At 37.8% G+C, this 23,657-nt stretch overlaps 1 protein-coding gene across 2 annotated transcripts in view; it reads right to left on the bottom strand.

Moving 5' to 3' along the window:
* Window positions 1-23,657, bottom strand: part of LOC150082990 (uncharacterized) — a 389,813-nt gene that overhangs the window by 110,221 nt on the left and 255,935 nt on the right. For both annotated transcript variants that reach the window (XM_090376961.1, XM_090376963.1), the window contains exons 14-15: window positions 22,554-22,734; window positions 8,278-8,653 (exon numbers count right to left, since the gene is read on the bottom strand). In XM_090376961.1, coding sequence (XP_090233087.1) covers window positions 8,278-8,653; window positions 22,554-22,734 — 557 coding nt within the window. The remainder of the gene's footprint in view (window positions 1-8,277; window positions 8,654-22,553; window positions 22,735-23,657) is intronic.

Here is a 23,657-nt window from a genome sequence, read left to right as displayed (position 1 = left end):
TTTCATCTTCTCAACCTCCAACCCAAGCACGGTACTAAGTGCTATAGGTTCTAATACCTCTCGTGTTTGGGGTTTTCATAAAAAAAAAAAATATACTGGTGTACCCCGAAAGGACAGAATTCATGGGATACCTAGTTTCTGGGTAACACGATGCTATCCCTCTTGCTAATGGACGAACCCAATGCTTAGCATGTATATAGGTACACTGCATCACTGCATTTACATAGATTGTAATTAGATGTTAATATGGATAAACGTGAGTTAACCGACTTTCAAAGACAGATGATAGTGGGTGCCCGACGCATGGATCATTCTATCGCGGAGGTAGTACAGAAATGTGACAGTATCAAGAGTGTATCGGGTAAACACCATTTCTGAATAACATCGCATCATGGACAGCGCTGTGGGCAGAGAAAGGTGGTGGATGAAAGTGGCTGTCAACATCTATCTTGCATTGTTTCAGCCCAACCGGAGAGCAACAGTGGCACAAATCACTGCTGACTTCTTGGTGGAGACATTTCTGGCACCACCAGAAATGTCTCCACCAAGACCATCAGGTGATCATTAGCTACAATAGGTTATGGGAGCCGCCAACCCACAAGATGAGAGTCCCATTGCTAACACCACAACACAGGACTCTACGCCTCAACTGGGTGAAAGATCATCAGCACTGGACCTTGGATGATTGGAGATGGGTCTCCTGGTCCGATGGGTCTTGTTTCCAGTTATTTCAAGCAGACGGTAGGGCGTGTATCTGGCAGAAACCGAACATAGCTATGCACCCATTAATAATGGTCTGGGGTGTGTTCAACTGGCACACATTGGTATTTCTGGTATGTATCTAGACACATCTCTGAATGTGTCCATCCTTGGAGACCATCTGCACACCTTCATGGTCATCATGCACCCGCAGGGTAATGGACTCTTCCAGCAGGACAATTCGCCTCCCCATAGAGCAGTGGTAACTACGGCATGGTTTGAAGAGCATTCTGCAGATTTTACCACCATGGAATGGCCTCCCGATTAACCGGAGATGAACCCTGTAGAGCACCTTTTGGATGTTGTGAAGAGATCTATTCGAGCTTTGAGTCCTCCACCCAGGAATGCGACAGCATTATGAACAGCGTTGCAGCAAGCATGGATGGAAATACTTGTGGAACGCTTTCATGTTTTGGTGGACTCAATGCCTCACTGTGCGACTGCCCTTATCTGGCGAAAGGTGAGCCTACCAGTTACTAGGTAGGTATTCCATGATTTCTGATCACTCAGTGTACTACCCACGGCAAATATAATGTCATTATATGAAAACACTGATATGGCAAAGAAAAGAAAATGAGAGTAGTTTTTAGTAATGCCATCAATTAAGGAATAAAACTCCTCATAATTTTAAGTCAAAAAAAAAAAAAAAAAAACATGCATATCAAGTGTAATCAAAAATTGATTTTATGTCATTCATATTAACTATTATATAACATTATCAAACTACAACAAAAACAATAAGTTTGGTTTTGACTAATTATATTAGCATTAGCAATAGTAGAAGCATACGATGCAGAAAGTGAGCTTTTGAAGCATCAGCCAAAAAAAATCCCTCCCATTTAACCCCTCCATTCACTCTAAATGCTTGTTCAGCTCAGCCTGAAATTTATTTAGGCTATTAGCTTGCACAACAAAAGATAACAACCTGTTCCACCAATCAACTACCTGCTGGCGAAAGGCAAATTTCCGCACATCTATTTTACAACTATCATTCCTCAATTTGAAACTGTGCCCCCTCAGGTTCTTAGTCTGAGCAAGAGGAAGAATCCCATCAGCATTCGGCTTGCTCAACCCAATCAAGGCCTTATGCACCTCAATCAGATCACCTTGCAGGTGCTTACTCTCTAGGCACTGCAATTTGCAGAATTTAAGCCTTTCTTGGTAAGAGCACCCCTTTGTTCCCCTCACCAATCTTGTTGCCCTTCTTTGTACTCGTTCTAGCAACTCTACATCATTCCTAAAATGAGGCCTCCAGACCTGTACACAGTACTCTAGGTGTGGCCTCATCATTGCCTTGTATAACAGGATAATCACCTCCAGTCCCTGCTAGCAAAATTCCTATACATCACTGACAAGACACCATGACCTGCCCTGGCAGCCCATCTGCACTACTCAGAGAACTTCATATTTCACTGCACAATTACTCCCAGGTGTTTTTCACTTTCCATTTCACAGAGTGTATTATGTTTCTGTAGTACTTAGTACAGTTGATACATTTCTCTTGGGTTACTACTACCCATATGCAGTACTTTGCATTTGTCAATGTTAAACTTCAGTTGCTACTTGTCAGTCCATTTTTCCTACTTATCTAGATCCAGTTGGACTAGCATACTGTCTTTCCCATTGTTAACAACCCTGCCAACCTTTGTATCATCTGCAAACTTCGACAATAAGCCTGATATACCATCATCAATATCATTGATAAATATAGAAAACAACAGCGGACCCAACACTGAACCCTGAAAAACTCCACTAATAACATTAGTCCACAAAGAGCAGTGTCAATTGATTACCACTCTCTGTCTTCTCCCACTCAACCATCCCTTTATCAATAGCAGCAATTTGCCTCCAATGCCACACTGCTCCAATTTGTGCAGCAGTCTTCCATGTGCAATAGTATCAAATGCTTTTCTCAGATCCAAATATATGATATCAAAGTTATTTTTGCATCCAGTTCCTTTGTGACTACATTACAGTATCCAATCAAATAAGTCAGACAAGACTTCCCCTTAACAAACCCATGCTATGTCCGAGCTATAACCTGAAGTCTTGTCTAGACGATCCTGCAATGCTTCTTTAACCGGTGCCTCCATTAATTTTCCTGGAACAGAAGTTAAACTAACAGTTCTGTAATTACCTGTGTCTCCCTTTGATCCTCCTTTGTGGATTGGGGTCACATTTGCCCATCTCCAGTCCACGGGTACCTCTCCTGAGTCCAGGGAAGCTCTGATAATTATGGCTAAGGGTGTGCTTACTTCTTTTGCCGCCTCCTTTAATATAACTGGATAGATACCATCCACCCCAGGTGCCTTTCTTGTGTTTATCTTCAACAATTTCTCCTCCACTTTACTCTCAGTTATTACAAGATTATCTAGCTTACTGCCAGAGTTGAATACACCTCTGGCATCCCCTCACTGAATAACTCCTCATGTGTGAATGTCGATGCAAAATATTTAGTTTGTTAGCTACCTGAGCAGGATCATCAACAGTTGAACCATCAATCAAGTGGACCAATCTGATTCATCCCCTTCCTTCTAGAGTTTACATAAGCAAAGAACTCTTTGCTGTTTTTCTTTGCATCCTTTGCCAAAGATTTCTCGTAATCCGCCTTCGCCTGCCTAACCTCCTTTGTAACTTGGTTACAGACAAGCTTATATCTATCATAGGCTCCTGTGTCACATGGCGCCTCCGTAGCCAGGTGGGAAGGAGCAGCAGTGCGTAGCACACGCTTCTTAATTAGACCGGGGTTCGAGCCCGTCACCACCAAATACGGAGGATGCGGAAAGGTCAGGGAATGACCACCGCATATTCCCGGAGCAATATGGCCTTAGTTGCTAATGCTCCTAAAAACCAAACAACAACAACAACAACAACTGTGTCACATGTTAATTTATATGTATCCCATATATTTTTCTTCTCTGTCACATGTCTAATTAGTTCATCTGACATTCATTTAGACCTAAATCTTGAACAATATTTCTTTGTTGGTACGTAAAGCCTAGTAGCTTCCAAGATTAATTCTTCCCATTTTGAATTTGCTGTTGGTAACATCATCAGTTGGTTCCACCGTACAGAATTTAAATACGGTCTCAGACCACCGCAGTCACCTTTACGAAAGCAAAAACCCTTACCTTGACCCTTGATGGTAGTTACCTCTTTGAGTAAATCCCACTTCAGAACACTGTGATCACTGCCACCTAGTGGTTCCTTTATCTGCAGATTCTTGATACATGAAGAATCACTACTGATAATCAGATCAAGAGTATTACTCCCTCTAGTTGCCTACCGAACATGCTGATGTAGAAAACAATCATCCAATAAATACACAAAACCTTGCTAGTGTGTGAGTGACCAACCCACAAATTCCAGTCAATATCCGGTAAATTAAAATCCCCCATTATAAGACACTAATTTACTGGCCTACTGTATTTCTCTACACAATTGCTCATTATACTCATCAGATTCAGTAGGCCTATAACACACACCTACTCTCATTTTTCTTTCCCAGTGCTTATGCCACACGAAACAGACTCAACATTGCACTGTCCACCCACATCAATTGGATGCACTTCCTTAGATTTCATGTGTTTCTTACCTAACAGCATAACCCCTCCTCCCTCCCTGTCCTGTCTATCCTTTCTGTACACATTGTACTCCCCAAATTCCAGTTCTGCACTTCTTATGTTTGTGTGACACTATGTCTCTGATATCCCAACAATACCTGCCTTTGATGTCTTGACTAGCACTTCAAACTGATCGAATTTATTAACTATACTCCTAGCATTGGTGTACATGCAAGTATACATGCACCTGTTTCTACTCTTAGTTACCCTAACACAACCAATGATTTACTTGTTCTACTATGACTCCCAGCAGTCCTGGAAATTCCCATTGCCTTGCTTTCCAGGTTGCTGCTCAATTGCATTTCAATAGAAGTAGTGCAAGAATCACTTTTACCTCTGCCAGTGGCTACTGTTAATCTATTAGTCCATGTATCCATGGACTAATAGATTAATAGTATTAATAGCATGTATCCCCCCCCCCAAGCTAGCAGTTTTCCGAACCACCTAACTCTGACTCTATAGCATCAGTAAATATTCTTGCACCCTTTCTATTTAAGTGTATCCCATCCCTGTATAAGCAGTCTCTCCTGTTAACAAGCACAGACCTGGCTGTGAAAAATTCTACCCCTTGAGCCTTGCACAATCTCTCCAGGGCCAAATTGATCGACAAGGCTCTCATCATATACTCGCTCCTATCATGTCTGGGCAGAATTGCAGACACTTTCAAATTCAACCCTAACTCGGCTTTTTTTTCAGCATTGCCTTGTACTTGTTAAGTACTTCTGCCGGTCTCCTACTCTTAATATCATTATTGAAAATGTGTACAACAATATCACCCTTTGTACCCTTAAAGGATGATATCTGCCCTACAACGTGATTTGATTTGATAGTTGTTGGCGCATCGGCTTCTGTGGCCATATTGCACCTCCCAAGGTTTTTGCAGTACTTTGATCCAAGCCCGAGGCGGGAATCGAACCCGTGACCTTTGGGTTGCCGGGCAGGTACTTTACCCACTCGGCTAGCCCGGTCGGCTGCCCCTACAACGTAATCAACCTTTGCCCCTGACAGACATACCCTGGTCCTGTTACATCTATCCTTTTTGCACAATATGTTGCCCGTTTCCCTGACAACTAGTTCCTTTGGGATCAGCGCATTCTGCCTCGGGGATTGCCGATGTTGCGTGATGTTCAAGTGCAAGCTCTGGCATTGATGTGAGCAGCTGAGAGCTTGATGGGCCCTCAATTTAAATCCTTCAAGCTCTCATATAAGCCCATAACAATGCCGAGTTGGCACCTGATTTCCTTGCAGTCCTTACATCGCGCACACTCAAAGACATTCCCCTTGGCAATACCATGTCCCGTTCCTGATTGCCCCACAAACATCAAACAAGCAGTGCATTTCAATAGACTGTGATTCAGAGGACAACCGCCCCCTTCAGTTCTCTCCTGAGCCACAGCATTTCCACTAGTTTGAGCCTTTTGCTTTTCTGCTCTGGTCTGAGTCACGATTTCTATTCAAGTTCAATAAAATTCGAATACAAAATATAGCCCCAAACCTATATCCCAATGCAGTTATAACACTATATATATGTATTTCGGTATCGAATATTATCTCCGAGTTATGTTATATGACTTTCTTATCCCCTGTCAACTTATATGTATTAATTTATGATGTTATGTTTGTAATAACTAGGTTGCTGTTTTTATGTAGTTAAAAAAGTACAATTCAATTGACAATGAAATATAATAAGATTAATAAATTTTACTGATTAATTGATACTACTATACTCACTGTGTAGTTTTCCATTAAACCTTACGCTAGCACAAGTTGTATCTTATAACAATGGCAGCAAGTTACGAATGGTTAATCTACGGACATGAGTTATTATTTACTTTCCAAATCACGCTATCTAAATTCAAAATAAAACATGGAGCTTGACTGGGTCTATAAGCTACTTATAGAAAATAATTTAATTTAACAATTAAGTCAATAAAGCGGCTACGTATAATTAAAAACTTTGCGTTCGCGGAAGCTGAAAAACCTGTCCACATGTGGATTTGATACAATTACCGATACTAAGTAATAACCTACAAAACCTCTATCTAAATTCAATTTAAACTAAAGTATTGTTACTAGGAATATAAAGCAACTCTAAAAAATAACTTAATATGCCAATTTAAGTCAATAAAAAAGCAAAAACTTTTCAACAGAGAGTGGTAATCAATGGATTATCACTCTCTGTCGTCTACCACTCAACCATCCTTTATCCATTGTAGCAACTTACCCTTAATGCCATACCTCTCCAATTTGTAAACCAGTCTTCCATATGCAACGGTATCAAAAGCTTTCCTGAAATCCAAGTACATGATATCAAAATTATTTTTGCCATTCAGTTCCTCTGTGACCACATCATAGTATCCAATCAAATTGGTCAGACAAGACCTCCCTTTAACAAACCTATGCTGTGTTGTGTCTTAACTATTACTGAAGTCTTGTCTAGATCATCTTGCAATGTTTCTTTAACCAGTGATTCTATTATTTTCCCTGGAACACAAGTTAAGCTAACAGGTCTGTAGTTACTTGTGTCACCTTTTGAATCCCCTTTGTGAACTGGTGATACATTTGCACACCTGCAGTCCATGGGGACCTCTCCTGAGTCCAAGGAAGCTGTCATAATTATGGCTAAGGGTTTGCTTACTTCCTTTTCTGCCTCCTTTAATATAACTGGATAGATCCCGACCACCCCAGGTGCCTTTTTTATGTTTAACTTCAACAATTTCTCCTCCGCTTTGCTCTCAGTTATTACAAAATCACTTAGCTCCCTGTTAGCATTTGATAAACTTCTGGCACTCCCCATGTTGAATAACTCCTCATGTGTGAATGTAGATGCAAAATACTCATTCAGTTTATCAGCTACCTGAGTATGATCATCAATAGTCAACCCATCTATGTTAAGTGGTCCAATCTGATTCATTCCTTTTCTTCTAGAGTTTACATAAGTAAAGGACTCTTTGCTGTTTTTCTTTGCATCCTTGCCAAAGATTTCTCATAATCTGACTTTGCCTGCCTAACCTCCTTTATGACTTGATTACAGACTAGTTTATACCTATCATAGGCTTGTGTGTCACCTGATACTTTATATGCATCCCACACATTCTTCTTCTCTGCCACGAGCCTCATTAATTCATCCATCTGACATCCATTTAGGCCTAAACCTTGAACAGTATTCCTTAGTTGTAACGAAAAACACCGGGAGTCGTAACATCCAAAAATCGCTGGTTAAATTCAAAATAAGAAGCTAATGAACGCTACTAAACCTATTTAATATCTCTATAAAACAACAATGTACTATATTAATTAATGAAGAATACGGTAAAAATTAAAAATACTTATCCCTTTACAGCAGCCAAAAATCCACTGACTGTTCTCTTCTGCGACCCGAGCACCCTCTTTAAACTTTACCAAATAAATTTATAGTAATGATATGAGGATTAGACTGAAGTTTATTTGCAATGTACTGGTTGTCTATTTGAAATACATACAAAGTAATGTTTTGCAAAAAGTCCATGGTAATTTTAAATGGTCGGTTAATGCAGACTATTTTTTTAGATAATGAGAGGCCAAGCTACATGTTTTCCAAATGATTAAAGAGGATATATGAAAAAGCATGCAAAAACTTTTTTTTTAAGACAAACAACAGACATCAAGATATCACCCATTCAGTGAGAATCTAACTTCTGTATGAATTTGCTTGATGTTTGTTCAGTAAATATATAATTTGTTAGTCTAGTGGCTATGATAAATAAAATATGGAGTATTTCTAATAAGAAATACATGTATCTTTATCAAAGCCACAATAACACTATTACTTAAGATCACCAAAAATAAATCTCAATTTGTATTCTAAACATAAAATGAAATAAGAAGTAAAAAAGAATATCTAATTCAAATTTACCTGCTGACTCTAAGGCAAAATCCACTAATCCAGTTTTATCAGCATCATACAAGAACAGTGCATCTTTGATAATATTCTTAACAGATTCTTCTGAAATGCAGTGCTGTTCACTTTGTTTGTTTAAAGTAATCGAAAATTCTGAAGAAGTCCTACTTTTATCTTCCATATCTTTTAACAAAGACTTCCATTTCTCAGATGCAGTGGCTCTGGCAATTTCTTTGGCTTGCTTTTGAAGATGCTCTGATTTTCTTTTAATCTCTTTATCAATTTCTGTCATGTGTTCAGAAAGAATACTTGAAGTTACAAAATAGGAATGTAACCAACCACCAAAAGAAGAAAATATTGAGGAATTATCTCTATGACTTCCATTCATGATCTGAAAAAATGATTTATGATTGTTACTGTACAAGCAAATAAGTATATATAACAAAACTAATATTCAAGGTCCAGTAAATAGGAGCAAATCATTAAATTAAGTTCATACCTTGTGCATTAAGCCTCAAGTTCAGGACTTGCTAATAATACAACACCAAAATCGAATAGACTATTGAATGACTATTACCAAACTTAAGGGAAATTTTTGCCCCTTCTCAGACAGCTATTTCAGTGTCTGTTGATGCTTCATCAGTTCTTCATATGCCTAGCATATGAAGAACTAAATTTTAAAGTGGAAATCTTCTTTATTTACAATGTATGGGGCAGAACTAATGAGCTCTGGAGAAACCATAAATTTGACTACTAAGTTTCTAGTTAATACCTAAATAAAGAAATATAATGAAATGAAATTGTAACAATGATTTCTTTCATTTTATTATATTTATTTAGGTATTAATTAATTTTAAACAATATATTTTTTCCTCCTTCATGGCCCTTACTAGTAGCTGGTACGGGGGGGGGGGAGATTACAAACCTAGAGTGCCTGAGTAATGCAACTTTCTATTTTTCTGTTCTATGTTGATGTTTAACTTTTTTAATCTTGTTATTTTCCCTTATGCTATCAGGAAACAAGAACTGAGAAACATTTTTCTCTATACTTGCAGTTGGTTGGTGGTGTGTTTTTTTTTTTTTTTTGCTTTTTCTGAGTTGCATTGTATAAATTAAGCCAGTAAGGTTCATTTTGTCCCATTCCAATATACTTTTGATTAAATTTCAATTCTTCATATACCTAGCTTCCCATTGATAATGTGCTGACTGGCACTAAAACAGCTACTTGAAGTGGAAATTTCTCCAAGATGGATAAGTCATCATTCTATACCCTTGTCAAATTTGGTGTTCTTGAATTATCAGTGTTTCATGCAGTTCATTCTTAGGTGTTAATCTATAAATTAGTTGAAATGAAAACCACACAATGCACACAGAGTTGGCAGTCTCTAAACTGGAATTGCATTGCTATTGTGCTGGCATTTTAGAAGACATAAACCATCACACTTGATAAATATTTTTTGGTTTTTAACATTAACACCCATTGAAAAACCAAGTGAGGTGAAGAACTGAGAATAGTGCAGCTGATGCCATACTTCATGTTGCACAAACCTAAGAAATGTATATATATGATCTCCAATGGACTATTGTTTTAAACGGCTTCATATCTATGGATTTTTTAAGAAAAGGGAATGGTTTGTGTAAATGGAAGGGTTATTGCTTCCGTAAAGGCGACTACGATGGACTGAGACAGTATTTAAATTCTATACAGTGGGACCAACTGATGATGTTACCAACAGCAAATTCAAAATGGGAAGCATTCAAAGAACTTATCTTGGAAGCTACCAGGCTTTACATACCAACTAAGAAATATTGTTCAAGGTTTAGGCCAAAATGGATGTCAGATGAACTAATGAGGCATATGGCAGAGAAGAAAAATGCATGGGATACTTACAAATTAACACATGACACAGAAGCCTATGATAGATACAAGTTGATATGCAACCAAGTTACAAAGGAGGTTAGGCAGGCGAAGGCAGATTACGAGAAATCTTTGGCAAGGGATGCAAAGAAAAACAGCAAAGAGTTCTTTACTTATGTAAACTCTAGAAGGAAGGGGATGAATCAGATTGGTCCACTTGATATTGATGGGTCAACTGTTGATGATCCTGCTCAGGTAGCTAACAAACTAAATGAATATTTTGCATCGGCATTCACACATGAGGAGTTATTCAGCAAAGGGAATGCCAGAGGTGTATTCAACTCTAGCAGTAAGCTGCAGAATATTGAAATAACTGGGAGTAAAGTGGAGGAGAAACTGTTGAAGATAAACACAAGAAAGGCACCCGGGGTGGATGGGATCTATCCAGTTATATTAAAGGAGGCAGCAAAGGAAGTAAGCAAACCCTTAGCCATAATTATGAGAGCTTCCTTGGACTCAGGGGAGGTACCCATAGATTGGAAATGTGCAAATGTGACCCCAATTCACAAAGGAGGATCAAAGGCTGACACAAGTAACTATAGACCTGTGAGCTTGACTTCTGTTCCAGGAAAATTAATGGAGGCACTGGTTAAAGAAGCACTGCAGGATCATTTAGACAAGACTTCAGTTATAGCTCAGACACAGCATGGTTTTGTTAAGGGGAAGTCTTGCCTGACCAACTTGATTGGATACTATGATGCAGTCACAAAAGAACTGGATGCAGGGAATAACTTTGATATTATACACTTGGATCTTAGAAAGGCTTTTGATACTGTTGCACATGGAAGACTGCTACACAAATTGGAGCAGTGTGACATTGGAGGCAAATTGCTGCTATGGATAAAGGGGTGGTTGAGTGGGAGAAGACAGAGAGTGGTAATCAATGGACACTGCTCATCGTGGACTAATGTTATTAGTGGAGTCCCTCAGGGCTCAGTGTTGGGTCCATTATTGTTTTCTGTATTTATAAATGATATTGATGATGGTATATCAAGCTTAAGGTCCAAGTTTGCAGACGATACAAAGGTTGGCAGGGTTGTCAAGGACACTACTGACACTATGCTGCTGCAACAGGATCTGGAAAGGTTGAGCAGATGGGCTGAGAGGTGGCAAATGAAGTTTAACATTGACAAATGTAAAGTACTACACATGGGAAACAGCAACCCCAGAGCAACATATCAACTCTGTGGTACTACACTGACAGTGGTAGAGAATGAAAGGGACTTGGGGGTGGTTGTGCAGGCAGATATGAAGTTCTCTGAGCAGTGCAGACGGGCTGCAAGAGTAGCTCATGGAGTATTGTCAATGATATACAAGAATTTTTCCAGCAGGGATAAGGAGGTGATTATTCCCTTGTATAAGACAATGGTCAGGCCACACCTAGAGTACTGTATACAGGTCTGGAGGCCTCATTTCAAGAAGGATGTAGAGCTGCTGGAACAAGTACAGAGAAGGGCAACAAGATTAGTGAATGGAACAAAGGGGTGCTCTTACGAAGAAAGGCTTAAGTTTTGCAAATTACAGTGTCTGGAGACTAGGCACCAGCGAGGTGATCTGATAGAGGTGTATAAAGCCTTGAATGGTTTAAGCATGCTCAATGCTGATGGGATTCTTCCTCTAGCTCAGAAAAATCACCTGAGAGGGCATAAATTCAAATTGAGGAAAGACAGATGTAGGATAGACGTGCGGAAATTTGCCTTTAGCCAGCGGGTGGTTGGTTGGTGGAACAGACTGCCATCCCTTGTGGTGGAGGTTGATAGCCTAAATAAGTTTAAGGCTCAGCTGGACAGGTATTTTGAACGAACAGAGGGGTGAAGTGGAAGTGGGTTTTTTTTTTTTTTTTTTTTTGGCTGATGCTGCATAAGCTTGCTTTCTTGCATCAAATGCCTCTACTAATGCTAATGCTAATACTAATGTTTGCCCATGTTTTGTTTATCTTCAAGAGCTGCATTGCTAAAAAATTACACATATGGGAAAAGAAGTAAAATGTTGTTGCACTTTGGAATAAGGTGGACAATCAATGCTCATTATGCTAACTGTTAGTTGGCATTGGTAGTTAGGACATTATGAAGGATCATCTCTGGTGAACAAGTAGAAATGAGTTAGGTATATCCAATAAGTATTTGGCAAGAATAACTTCTTCCTTCCTATCCCTCAGCTAGTTGCACCAAATTTCTTTCTTTCTCTTTTTTTTTGTTAGTTGTTGGTGCATCGCTTCTGTGGCCATAACGCACCTCCCAAAATTTTTGCACTACTCTGATCCAAGCCCAAGGCGGGATTCGAACCCGTGACCTTTGGGTTGCCAGGCAGGTACTTTACCCACCCGGCTAGCCCAGTTGGCTGCCAAATTTCTAATCAACCCATGTGACTAATAAAGTACTAATGAAAGAGTCAACCAATTAATAGTAGGAATGGCTCTTTAAGGCAAAATAAATAAATTTTACCCACAGTTTTGAACATTTCTTCTATTAATCCCCCCCCCCCCCAATGAACTCTTATGATCTCTTAGACCTTGCACAACTACCTCAGGAATAAGGAAGCCCAATGCTGCTCTGGTTTAGGTATGATAACTAATAATTTATTACTTATTATTTTTCTGATCATGCCAAAGTCGCAGCCTTTTGTCCTGTAGAGAACTACAGTTCTGTAGTTCTCTACAAAATATTTTAATAAAGTTTGTCATCTATATAATGAGTGGAAGAGAGAAGTTGTGCTTGTTGCATTTTTAACAGCATGACTGGTATAATATTTAACAGCACGCACTGCACTCAGAAAATTTGTACATATATTAAGAGTTTGTTGGAAAAATAGTTCTGGAAGCAAAATTCCTGAATATCATTAAAACACCATGAGCTGAGTTTTGTTGAGGACCAGTGCACTCTGCTACAGAGGATCTGATTGCATTTTGTGTTGTATGAGTGTAGTCTCCAACATTATGCTGGGTGGATAGTAGAAGTGTCTGAAGAATTCCTCTTTTTAATTTCTTCGAGGGTATCAACCCTGTTCCTCAAGAACTCATACAAGCCCATCAGAATGCTGACTTGGCACTTAAGTTCCTCACACTATCTCTGAAATGAAAGACATAAAGACAATCTCACTTGGCCATACCATTAGAGATACCTCTTCAAAAAGGCCACAATTAGCAAATTGAATATATCCCTAATTCAAAAAGAGAACTGAATAGACAGTTCTCTACAGAACCAAGGCATTCTCACTACTCTAAAATTTTTACTTTACTGCTCTTTTTTGATGTGTGATTCTAGTCTAAATGTAATTTACATTACTGCACGAACTAAGAGGTTAAAAGTATAACAATGCACATTATTACCAGATTTTGTTACTTCGTACATGCTATGCTATTACATTTAGAATCTTTTGATTAGAATCTTTGGGCTACTTATTTAGTAGAATTAAAGCACACTTGATGTCAGCAATGAACATATTTAATATGTCAAGAAATGTCACTTTTCCTGCCAAGCAATATATTAATTAGCAGAAACTGCAAAATGCAAACTTACTTCCTTTTCCTACTTCAAAATAAAGGGAATCACACCTAGATATAGATCCATAAATTCATGAATACTTGCCTTTTTCACTTGACACTGGTTGTATTTGAAGACTTATTAGCATAAAAAACTTTTAAACATTAAACCTTGACTATTATAGGTAAGGTCTACACTTCTTTTACGCACACACGCACAGTACTAAAAATAAACACTAAAGACAATGGTAAGGCACATTTGGTAAAGAACACTTTAAGTGAACAAATTTTTATTCAGAACCATCTAGACTTGGCATTTAACTGTTTTAGAATATGTAAAATATATATATATATACCCTGAAAAACATATATATATATTTATATATACAGGGTGTTTCAGTTAAACGTTTCAGAACTTCTAAGAGGGGTAGGGTACATCCTGACAACTCGAAATCATATAGCAATGTGGGGTCGGAAATGCTTTCCTGAAGCGGTGTTGTACACAGAAGCACCATAAAAAGAAAAGAGACCGTAAGTGAGAAATCGTTTTAATAATACATGAAAAGAAGCAAAAGGTACATGGATTAAAGTAAGTGTTCGAAGTTTCTTCAACCTCGTATTGCTTTCGCACAGTGGTACCTTGGAAAATGTGCTACAAATCCCCTTTTTCCTGCTGAAGTGTTGTTTTCCGATGAGGCATCCTTCACAAGGGAAGGAATTTTCAACACGCATAACGACCATATCTGGGCGGTCGAGAACCCGCATGCAATACGACGTCGTGCAGCACAGATTCGATTTTCGGTCAATGTATGGGCGGTATTATGGGAGATCACCTCATCGGACCTTACCTGTTACCGTGTCGTCTAACCGGACCTATCTACTTGATCTTTCTGCAGCAAGTATTGCCACAACTTTTGAGAGATGAACAGATTTCTGCCTCGACGCAACAGACAATGTGGTTCCAACACGATGGAGCCCCTGCCCATTATAGCGGAGATGTTCGTAACTACCTGGATGTCACATTTGGTCAACAGTGGATCGGACGTGGTGGTCCCGTGCGTTGGCCTGCTCGGTCACCCGACCTATCATGTCTTGATTTTTATTTCTGGGGTCATATGAAATCGCTAGTTTATGACAAACCTATTGGCAATGCTGAGGAGCTGGTTGCAAGAATCGCAGTAGCTGCCAAAGAAATTCGAAATTCGCCTGGAGTATTCCAGAATGATCGGATGTCCATGCGTCGGAGATGTGAGGCGTGCATTGTAGCCCGTGGAAGAAACTTCGAACACTTACTTTAATCCATGTACCTTTTGCTTCTTTTCATGTATTATTAAAACGATTTCTCACTTACGGTCTCTTTTCTTTATGGTGCTTCTGTGTACAACACCGCTTCAGGAAAGCATTTCCGACCCCACATTGCTATATGATTTCGAGTTGTCAGGATGTACCCTACCCCTCTTAGAAGTTCTGAAACGTTTAACTGAAACACCCTGTATATAGATAATATTCTTATATATAGGGTGTCTCAAAAATATTGGTACAAATATTTAGGGGAGGTAGGTAACATCTAAAGGAATGTGAATTGCATAGGAACCCATAACCGGAAACATCATGGGAAAGTAGTAGCAGAGGCACAAGAAGCAGAAATGACACAAGACAGTAATTAGTGGCAAACATTTGTTGACATAATATTAACAATGGAGTACGAGATGGATGCATTTCATGATGTTACAACAGATGCTCGAAGGTTCCACCATGAGACGCGATGCATGCGTGACACCAACACAGCCTGGATTGGCAGACACGGTCGAACACACCTGGAGTTTCTTTGACAGTAGCAGCAGCACAAACGAGTCTCGCCACGAGATCCATTTCCATCTCCACAGGCGATTCATACACGATAGGTTTGAGAGCACCCCACAGAAAGAAATCAAGGCTCGATAAATCAGGTGAGCGTGAGAGCAAGGCAACGGGTCCACCACAGCCAATCCATCGATGCCCAAAACGCCTGTTAAAATGGTCAGGAACACACCTTCCATAATGGGCAGGTGCCCCGTCATATTGAAACCAAATGTTGCGTCTCACATTTGCTGAAACATTGTCAAGTGACTCTGGTAGAACTTTTTCAAGAAAGATCCGATATTTAGCGGAGTTCATGCGGGATGGTAACAGGTACGGGCCGACTAAGCAGTCACCGACCATACCTGCCCACATATTTATTGTGAAGCGATGTTGTGCCACATGGGGGCGCACACCGTGTGGGTTGTTCACACATGAGCATTGTGCTGATTGAATAAGCCTTCCCGAGTGAAATCTCATCCGTGAACAAAACATAGGCTGGAAAATTCAAGTCTTGAACACTTTCTTGGAGAAACCACTGCGCAAAAGCCACACATGCAGGATGATCTTGGGGAACAGTAACTGAACCCTTTGGAGATGAAAGGGGTGTAAGGAATCATCGAGCCAGACATGCTGTACACTGCAACGAGACACTCCTAAGGCAGGGGCAACGGCACGGGTGCTGGTAGCAGGATTATTCTGGATGGCATTCAAAACACTTTCTTTCATGGCGGGAGTTCGTGTCGAACGTGGTCTGCCCGCACTACTCCTGTTACCTCTAAATGACCCATAATCGCACAAATTTTGATGCACACGCGCAAACAAACGGTGGTCAGGTACATGTCTGTCTGGGAAGAGTTCTCCATAAATTCGTTGAGCGGCTCGTCCATTGCCCTCTGCTAATTAATACACTAGGTGCATGTCTGCCAGCTCACAGTTCGTATATCGATGCATGCTCTTCGTACAGCAACTACTGCTTGAATGAGTAAACCAGAAAGTTTCCCTCTCGCGAACTGATGAACAGTGCCGTGTACCGACTTACGGTGACGTTTCCGGTTATGGGTTCCTATGCGATTCACATTCCTTTATATATGTTACCTACCTCCCGTAAACGTTTGTACCAATATTTTTGAGACACCCTGTATATATGTTTTTCAGGGTTGTTTCAAATAATGTTTCAAAATAAATTACAAATCTTCCAGTAAGTGCCCATCTCTGATCTGTGTTTCTAATACAGTAGATGAAGGCAAGCTTCCACAAGAAAATAACATGATATACTAAGAATAAAAGAACAGTGCTTTACATGAATTATAAATGATTTATTGAAAGGCAGTTGCCTCTTTCTGTGTACAGATCAAATAGCAATAAATGGAAATAAATATAAGTGAAAAAACATGAAGGAAAAATAGAAAACAGGTAAGTGGGGGGGGATAATACAACATTTTGGCTGAAATCAGCTTTCAACAGCAGGTTTTGGTGTTTTTTGAATGGGAAAGGAATTCAGAGGACATATTCAATTCTACAGAATGACTTGGAGACTACAAAGAAAGATTGTGACTAGTCAGAGTCAGATATCTGAGAGAGCTGTATGCTCTCAACAATAACAATTACCTGGAGCCTTTCTCTTGAGACTGCAATGCCATTGCAGCCTCAAGAGAAAGCTGCACTATGCTCACTGGCTTTAGCTTATCTGTTTTAAATATGCAGTGATCGACATAGGATGATTGGAGATTGAATGGATGGTGCTTGTTTCAGTTGGCTGGACGTTAACTGTCTGGTATGCATGTCTTAAATTCCCTGGAATCTCCTGGTACCAGCAGTAAAAATCCTGGACATGGGAGGAGATGAAGTAAAGGTAATGAGGTGGGGTATCTGAGAAGAATAGCTTATTTGAAGAAGAATTATTTCTATCTTGGATAACTCATATACACAAGAGAGCATAAACTTAAATTGAAAAAGGATGGTTGCATAATAGATGTGTGAAAATTTACTTTCAGCTAGAGAGTGACTGTTGGAATAAACTACCATTTTGTGTTGAAATGGGTAGTCTGAACACATTTAATGAAGAATTGGATGAATTAGACATATATTAGGGGAGGGGATGGACAGATGAGGTGATAGTTAGTTCCCCCCCTTTCTTTCTTACGGCCAATGTTGTATAAGCTTACTTCTTCGCATCATTTCCAAATACTACTAATAACAATAGTAATACACAACTCTGGAATGTTGTTGTTGTTATTTGGTTTTTAGGAGCATTAGCAACTAAGGACATATTGCTCCGGGGATATGCGGTGGTCATTTCCTGACCTATCCGCATCCTCCGTATTTGGTGGTCACGGGCTCGAACCCCAGTCTAATCAAGAAGCATGTGCTATGCACTGCTGCTCCTGTCCACCTGGCTATGGAGGAGCCCTGGAATTCAGATTCAGAAGTCGGGATTAAATAAAGCGGATAAATACAGATGTAGATGATAGTATTATATCAAAACATAAGTAACAACAATTTTTTTTTACAAATTCTTTCAATCATTTATTAAACTTTTTTGTGAACTTCTAAGATGCTAGTGATGCAGATGCAAAATAGCTCGGTTGAAAGCTGACACCTGTGCAGAAGACAGAAATCAGTATGAAAGAGACCGTTCTCAAAAACCATTTCAGAGAAAAATCACGACCCAGGAATAGTGGATTTATGAAAAGTGAATTCATGAATATGAATGGAAACAGTTTTTACTCCATTTTATGCAAACAGTTTTTACTTCTTTTTTTGACCAAGGAATCAGCCCCACTTACTTGTGCCATCTAATCACAAAGTGATGCAAAAGACAAAATTAATTTTAATGCTTAGAATTATGAAGAAGAAATTCTTAAATTCACTACTGCAAATGTAGTGTTAGTTTTATGAAGTATGAATGCAAAAGGCAAAAATATACAAAAATAACCTACTCACTTTACATTATACTATATTAATACAAAAAGAAAAAATTTGTTAATATTAAATTATTTCTATCTTAACACACTGTAGTGTAAAATGAGTAGATGATGTCAGTTTCTAATAATAAATAAACAGATAATATATATACTTTAAGAAATTACACTAAACCTTTAAATGTATTGGTTTCATCAATTTAATTTAATCACTGAAAGAGCAGAAAGTGAAAAGGTGGATTCATATACTTATCTGGGACAAGTCATTAGTTGCAATAATGATAAATGGCTGGAAGTCAAGAGAAGAATAAATTTTGGATGGATAGCATTCAGGAAATATAGTCACATACTGAGGAGCGATATCCCAACTTGTCTGAACCAGAAAATAATGAACCAATGTATACTCCCCACCATGACTTATGGAAGTGAAACTTGGGCACTCAACAAAAGAATGGAAGAGAAGCTGAGAACTACACAGCAAAGAATGGAATGAATTATATTAGGAATCAGACTGTTAGACAAGAAGAGAAACACATGAATTAGGCAGCAAACTCAAGTAAAGGACATTCTTATCAAAATTAAAGAACTAAAATGGTTTTGGGCAGGACACAGCTTGAAGACATGACAGATGGACTAAGAAAATAATAGAATGGTTCCTAAGAGGAGCTAGAAGAAAACCTGAAAGACAATGATGGAGATGGACAGATGAAATTCAAGAGTCCATGGGCAGTAAAAGGATGGCCACTGCACAAAATAGAAGGAACTGGAAAGTTGTTGGAGAGGCCTTCATCCTGCAGTGGATTGAAAATAGCAGATGATGAATGCAAAGTTAATTCAATTCATCGTAGTAAATTAAATTTTTCAATAGAAAAAGCATACAGTCTTCTCATAATATCAATCTCTCATTTAGTGAAGGTATTTCAGTGTTCAACTACAAATAAATAGTAATTCTTCTAGCAGAAGAACGATACATGCACATAGTTATGGTAAAAGGAAACAAAGTTACAGTAGAAGAACAGAGAAACAGTACAAGAAGTCTCTGAGAGAGATATATTTCAGTGGCTACTGCCATCTCATTAATGAAAGAACAAGTATGCTATCAGCGTAGTACTGGACCACCCAGGGATAACCAACTCACGTGATGTTAATGGGTGCGAGAAATCCGAATTTAAAAAAAAAAGTTTGGGGTTAAATGAGCAAAATGAGATTAAACAAAAACAAGTCTTGTGAAACTAATTCAATTAATAAATAATGCACAGAACTCATATTAGCTAATTAAAAAATATATACATACAGTACAAACTTGATACAATGTGGATGTCATAGGTTAGGTTATGTTAGGTGACAACTTTAATATCTGTGTTATAGCTGAAAAAAAATTCTACCATTTCCCCCCCCATTTCTTTTAACTTAATTACACTTGCTTTAGTAAATAAATATTGATGTTTTATGAGAAAAAATACATAAAGACTAAAATACATAAAGCATTAAAGATCATATCATTCCCTTTACATTCTACTAATATAGAATGCTGTTATGGAATGTTAATAACAGAATGCATTATCTTCTGAGTCACTTCCCAACGTCACTGGCCTTACATTTTATGCATCTGTTCGGAAATAGGCATGTAATTTAGTTTTCTGGAACTGATGACAGAGTTTTTTCAGTACATAATTCTTAATAGTGGTCAGATACAATAAATTAAGAGTTCAGTATCACTTTAATATTCTAAACATGCCATCACCTCTTTAATGTTTTCAAGCACTTTCTTAATTTCTGGTACTTTTGCCTTAAACAAGTTATCCACATTATCTTCTGAGTCACCCCCAACGTCACTGGCCTTCTGTTTGTTGACTATCCACACTATTCACAGAGGTTGCAATTTCTTCCTCACTAAGGTAATGTGCAACTGGAACTGCCACATCCACCCAATTTAATGAGTTAGGTCATTTGCTCCAAGACTGCCACCAAGAGTGCATTACAAGCAGCCTTTGCTTCTTGTTCTGAAAATGCTGTTAATTCAAGGTTTTAGCAATCTTGTCTTTTCCAATACATTTTTCCCCCCATGCTAATCCAATATTATATTCAACGTCTTTCAATGTTAATATTTTGAGATATTCTAGAACTTGAATTTCTAAGTTCATAATACCAGCAAGTAGCTCACTAGGATAGTAGGCTTCGAAGCCTCAAATAATGCCTTGATCCATGGGCTGAATTAGTGCAGTTGTGTTCCTTGGCAGAATCTTGCCATCTTTTGATTTCAACACATCAGCCAAAGGAGGAGCTAGACACTACTTCAACAGTAGCAGAACCCTTTCTTCAAGTTTTCTGGAAAGCAAGTGGCATCTTACCAGTAGTATAAACTCACTTTCAAACCACGAAGCAAATATATCACTCATCATCCAAGTGCTGGAGCTATTTTTATAAATCACAGGTATAGATTTAATATTGACATGCAAAAAACACTGGGGACTTCAAATTTAACATATGCACAATGGCTTTATCTTGTGATTTATGGTATTTTGCACACAGTAATTCTCTCTTTGTTAGTTTTCCTTCCCTATGTTTTGTTGGGCGCCTTTTTAATGACTTTCGAGGAGAAGTTTATAGTATAGCACTGTTTTGTCACAATTGTACAACTATTCATCTGTGAATTCACCATCTTGAATCACATTACACGGAAATTCAGGAACTGCTTCTGCTGCTGTAATGTCACCAAACTCAGATTCACCTACAAGACTAATCTGTGATATCCCATGACAAGCCTTCCACTCCTTCGGAAGCTTTAAATATATCATCATTTCCACGCAAGTAACTTATGAAATTTAAGTGACCGTGCTTTCAAAATTACTCCATTTATTGGTACTACTTCACTTCGCTTCTGAAGCAAAACCACTTGTTGTCAACATCATTGTTTTCATAAAGTCTAGTTTTCTTTCTTTAGAAGCCTGCTTCATCTTCTAATGGAGTCTATGAATGAATACAATTTTTATTCCTCTTTCATCCAACCACAGATCATTCTATGTGGAATTTCACACAGAACGATTGTGAACTATACTGCATTTTGTTTTGCCACTCTTAACTCTTTTGATAATCTTTAACTTTTCTTGAAGTACATAATTCTTAATAGTGGTCTTAATAGATGGCTATTACTTAAATTCTATTGATTTACTAATTTTGATGTGTATTTGTTTGTGATGCCCTAGAATTTACCATGTTTTGAGAAAACTAAATCAAAACCAAGCCATCCAAGCCTATCATAATGTGAAGCCATGTGATTTTTCCATAAATCACTTGTCAGTTTTATATATATATATATTTTTTTATTTATTTATTTATTATTATTTTTGTTTTTTTCTAGTTTAGTTCTTGGCAGTTTTTGCTATTCTAAGTGTAACTTCTAGTCAAAGAAAAGTTGTCATGTGCTGTTTATTTACCAAAAATTGCTATGCAACTAAATATATTGAAGCGAATATACAGCCAATTTTTAGCTAATTTCCCCTCTTCGAAATACGGAAATAAGATATACAAGCAGATTTAAATATATACAGTATTCCAGTTTCCAAATTGAAATTGTTAGTTCTTTGAATGAACTGCTCTATTTTATTTTCATAATTTGTTTTAAGGGACATGATTATACTTGCGGTATATCCGAAACCATAAAAGAGGCACATTATATCGAAGTTGAACTGTGTGTGTGTAAATATATTATTTTTTATTTGTATAATCTTTACAGTTCTCCTATTCTTTGATCCACAGTAAAAGTGGTTTGTCTGATTTGATCCTTAAGTTTTCAACACCCTGAATATACTTTTGATGTTATTTTACTACAAATGACAAAGTGCATGTTTAATATTGATCTGCACGTCGCACAGGCTACTAAAAAAAAAAAAAAAAAAAAACCACCTGGAATCTTCAAAGGATAAAGCCTCATCTAATATCATTAAACTTAGCATTGATTTAAGCGGCCTTTAAAAATTCCTCCAGTCACAGATGGGACTGGACTCGTACCTAGGCTCCAAACAAGTGGCAGTGCTTTATGAATTTTAGTCTGTATCAAGGAGGACAATAACATTACTATTTCAATATCAAATATTAAACCAGCAAATAAAAACATATTAACATTTACCTCCAAAAGAAGGGAACCTAGATGAGATTCAGCTGTAGCCAAATAGTTGGATGAATTACACGAGCAATTTTTCACTGCTTCCAACCAATTTGCCATTTTTTTCTCCATATTCTTCAGTTCATTTTCTAGTTTTTGTACATTTTCATCCTGAGTAAGACCATACTGAATAACATCTTTACGTCTATAAACACAGAATTTGAACCTTATTGCATTATCTATCATATTGATACAGGCAAAAAAAAAAACATAACACTCTGCATGATAATTTGAATTGACTGATGAGAATTTGATATTAATCTGAAATGAATTGTAATAAATCATAAATTTCTTATTTTCATTTCAAAGTGTATTGAACCCTATTAATTAATGACCACTGATTAATTATATTTTTAAGATAATCTTATTAAAGCCAATGCTTTATATACTGTACAAAATTCAGCTGAGTGAAGTGTAATGTAAATGAAAAGTTGGCTATAATGTTATATTATGGGAATGACCACACTTATAGGAAGTGAATTAATACTCTATATCAATATTTCCCAATTAAATTTGGCCATGGAACTCTTTCATAATCTTTCAAAAATTACAGAATCAACATTCCTTCCAGTATAGACTGCCCACTTACAGTGTACAGACAACACAAGTGCAATCGATACAGCATAGTACAGCACTGCCAAAAGTTTGTATCTTCTTTATTTAAATAACATTATGTTTATCTTTTCAAATTACATACATATAATTCATTTGGTTAACATTTGAACATGCTGTGTTTTTTTAAATTAAAATTATTATAAAAATATCTAATTCTCTTTGAGAAATTTTATTATAATTTTTTTAAGTCTTGAAAATGTTATTCTACAGAACCCCCCCCCCCACCTCTTATATGATGCTAGAACCTGCACTTTCACTTCCCAAATGGTGTTCTGTGGAACAGCAGTATTCCACAGAACACCATTTGGGAAGCACTGCTTATACTATTAGCATCCTTATACCATAGCAGCAAATGAAAGAACCATTACTGGAGACCACCAAATGAGACATTGTGTCTCATTATGAGATAGCCATAATTTTGATATCATATACTGGGATTTCATTATGAGAACG

This window comes from Mastigoproctus giganteus, chromosome 7, assembly GCF_048544385.1.
Source record: "Mastigoproctus giganteus isolate SK-2022 chromosome 7, ASM4854438v1, whole genome shotgun sequence".
In the NCBI taxonomy this organism is placed as follows: Eukaryota; Metazoa; Arthropoda; class Arachnida; order Uropygi; family Thelyphonidae; genus Mastigoproctus; species Mastigoproctus giganteus.
The sequence above is the reverse complement of the archived record's forward strand: the minus strand, read 5'-3'. Positions and strand labels throughout refer to the sequence as shown.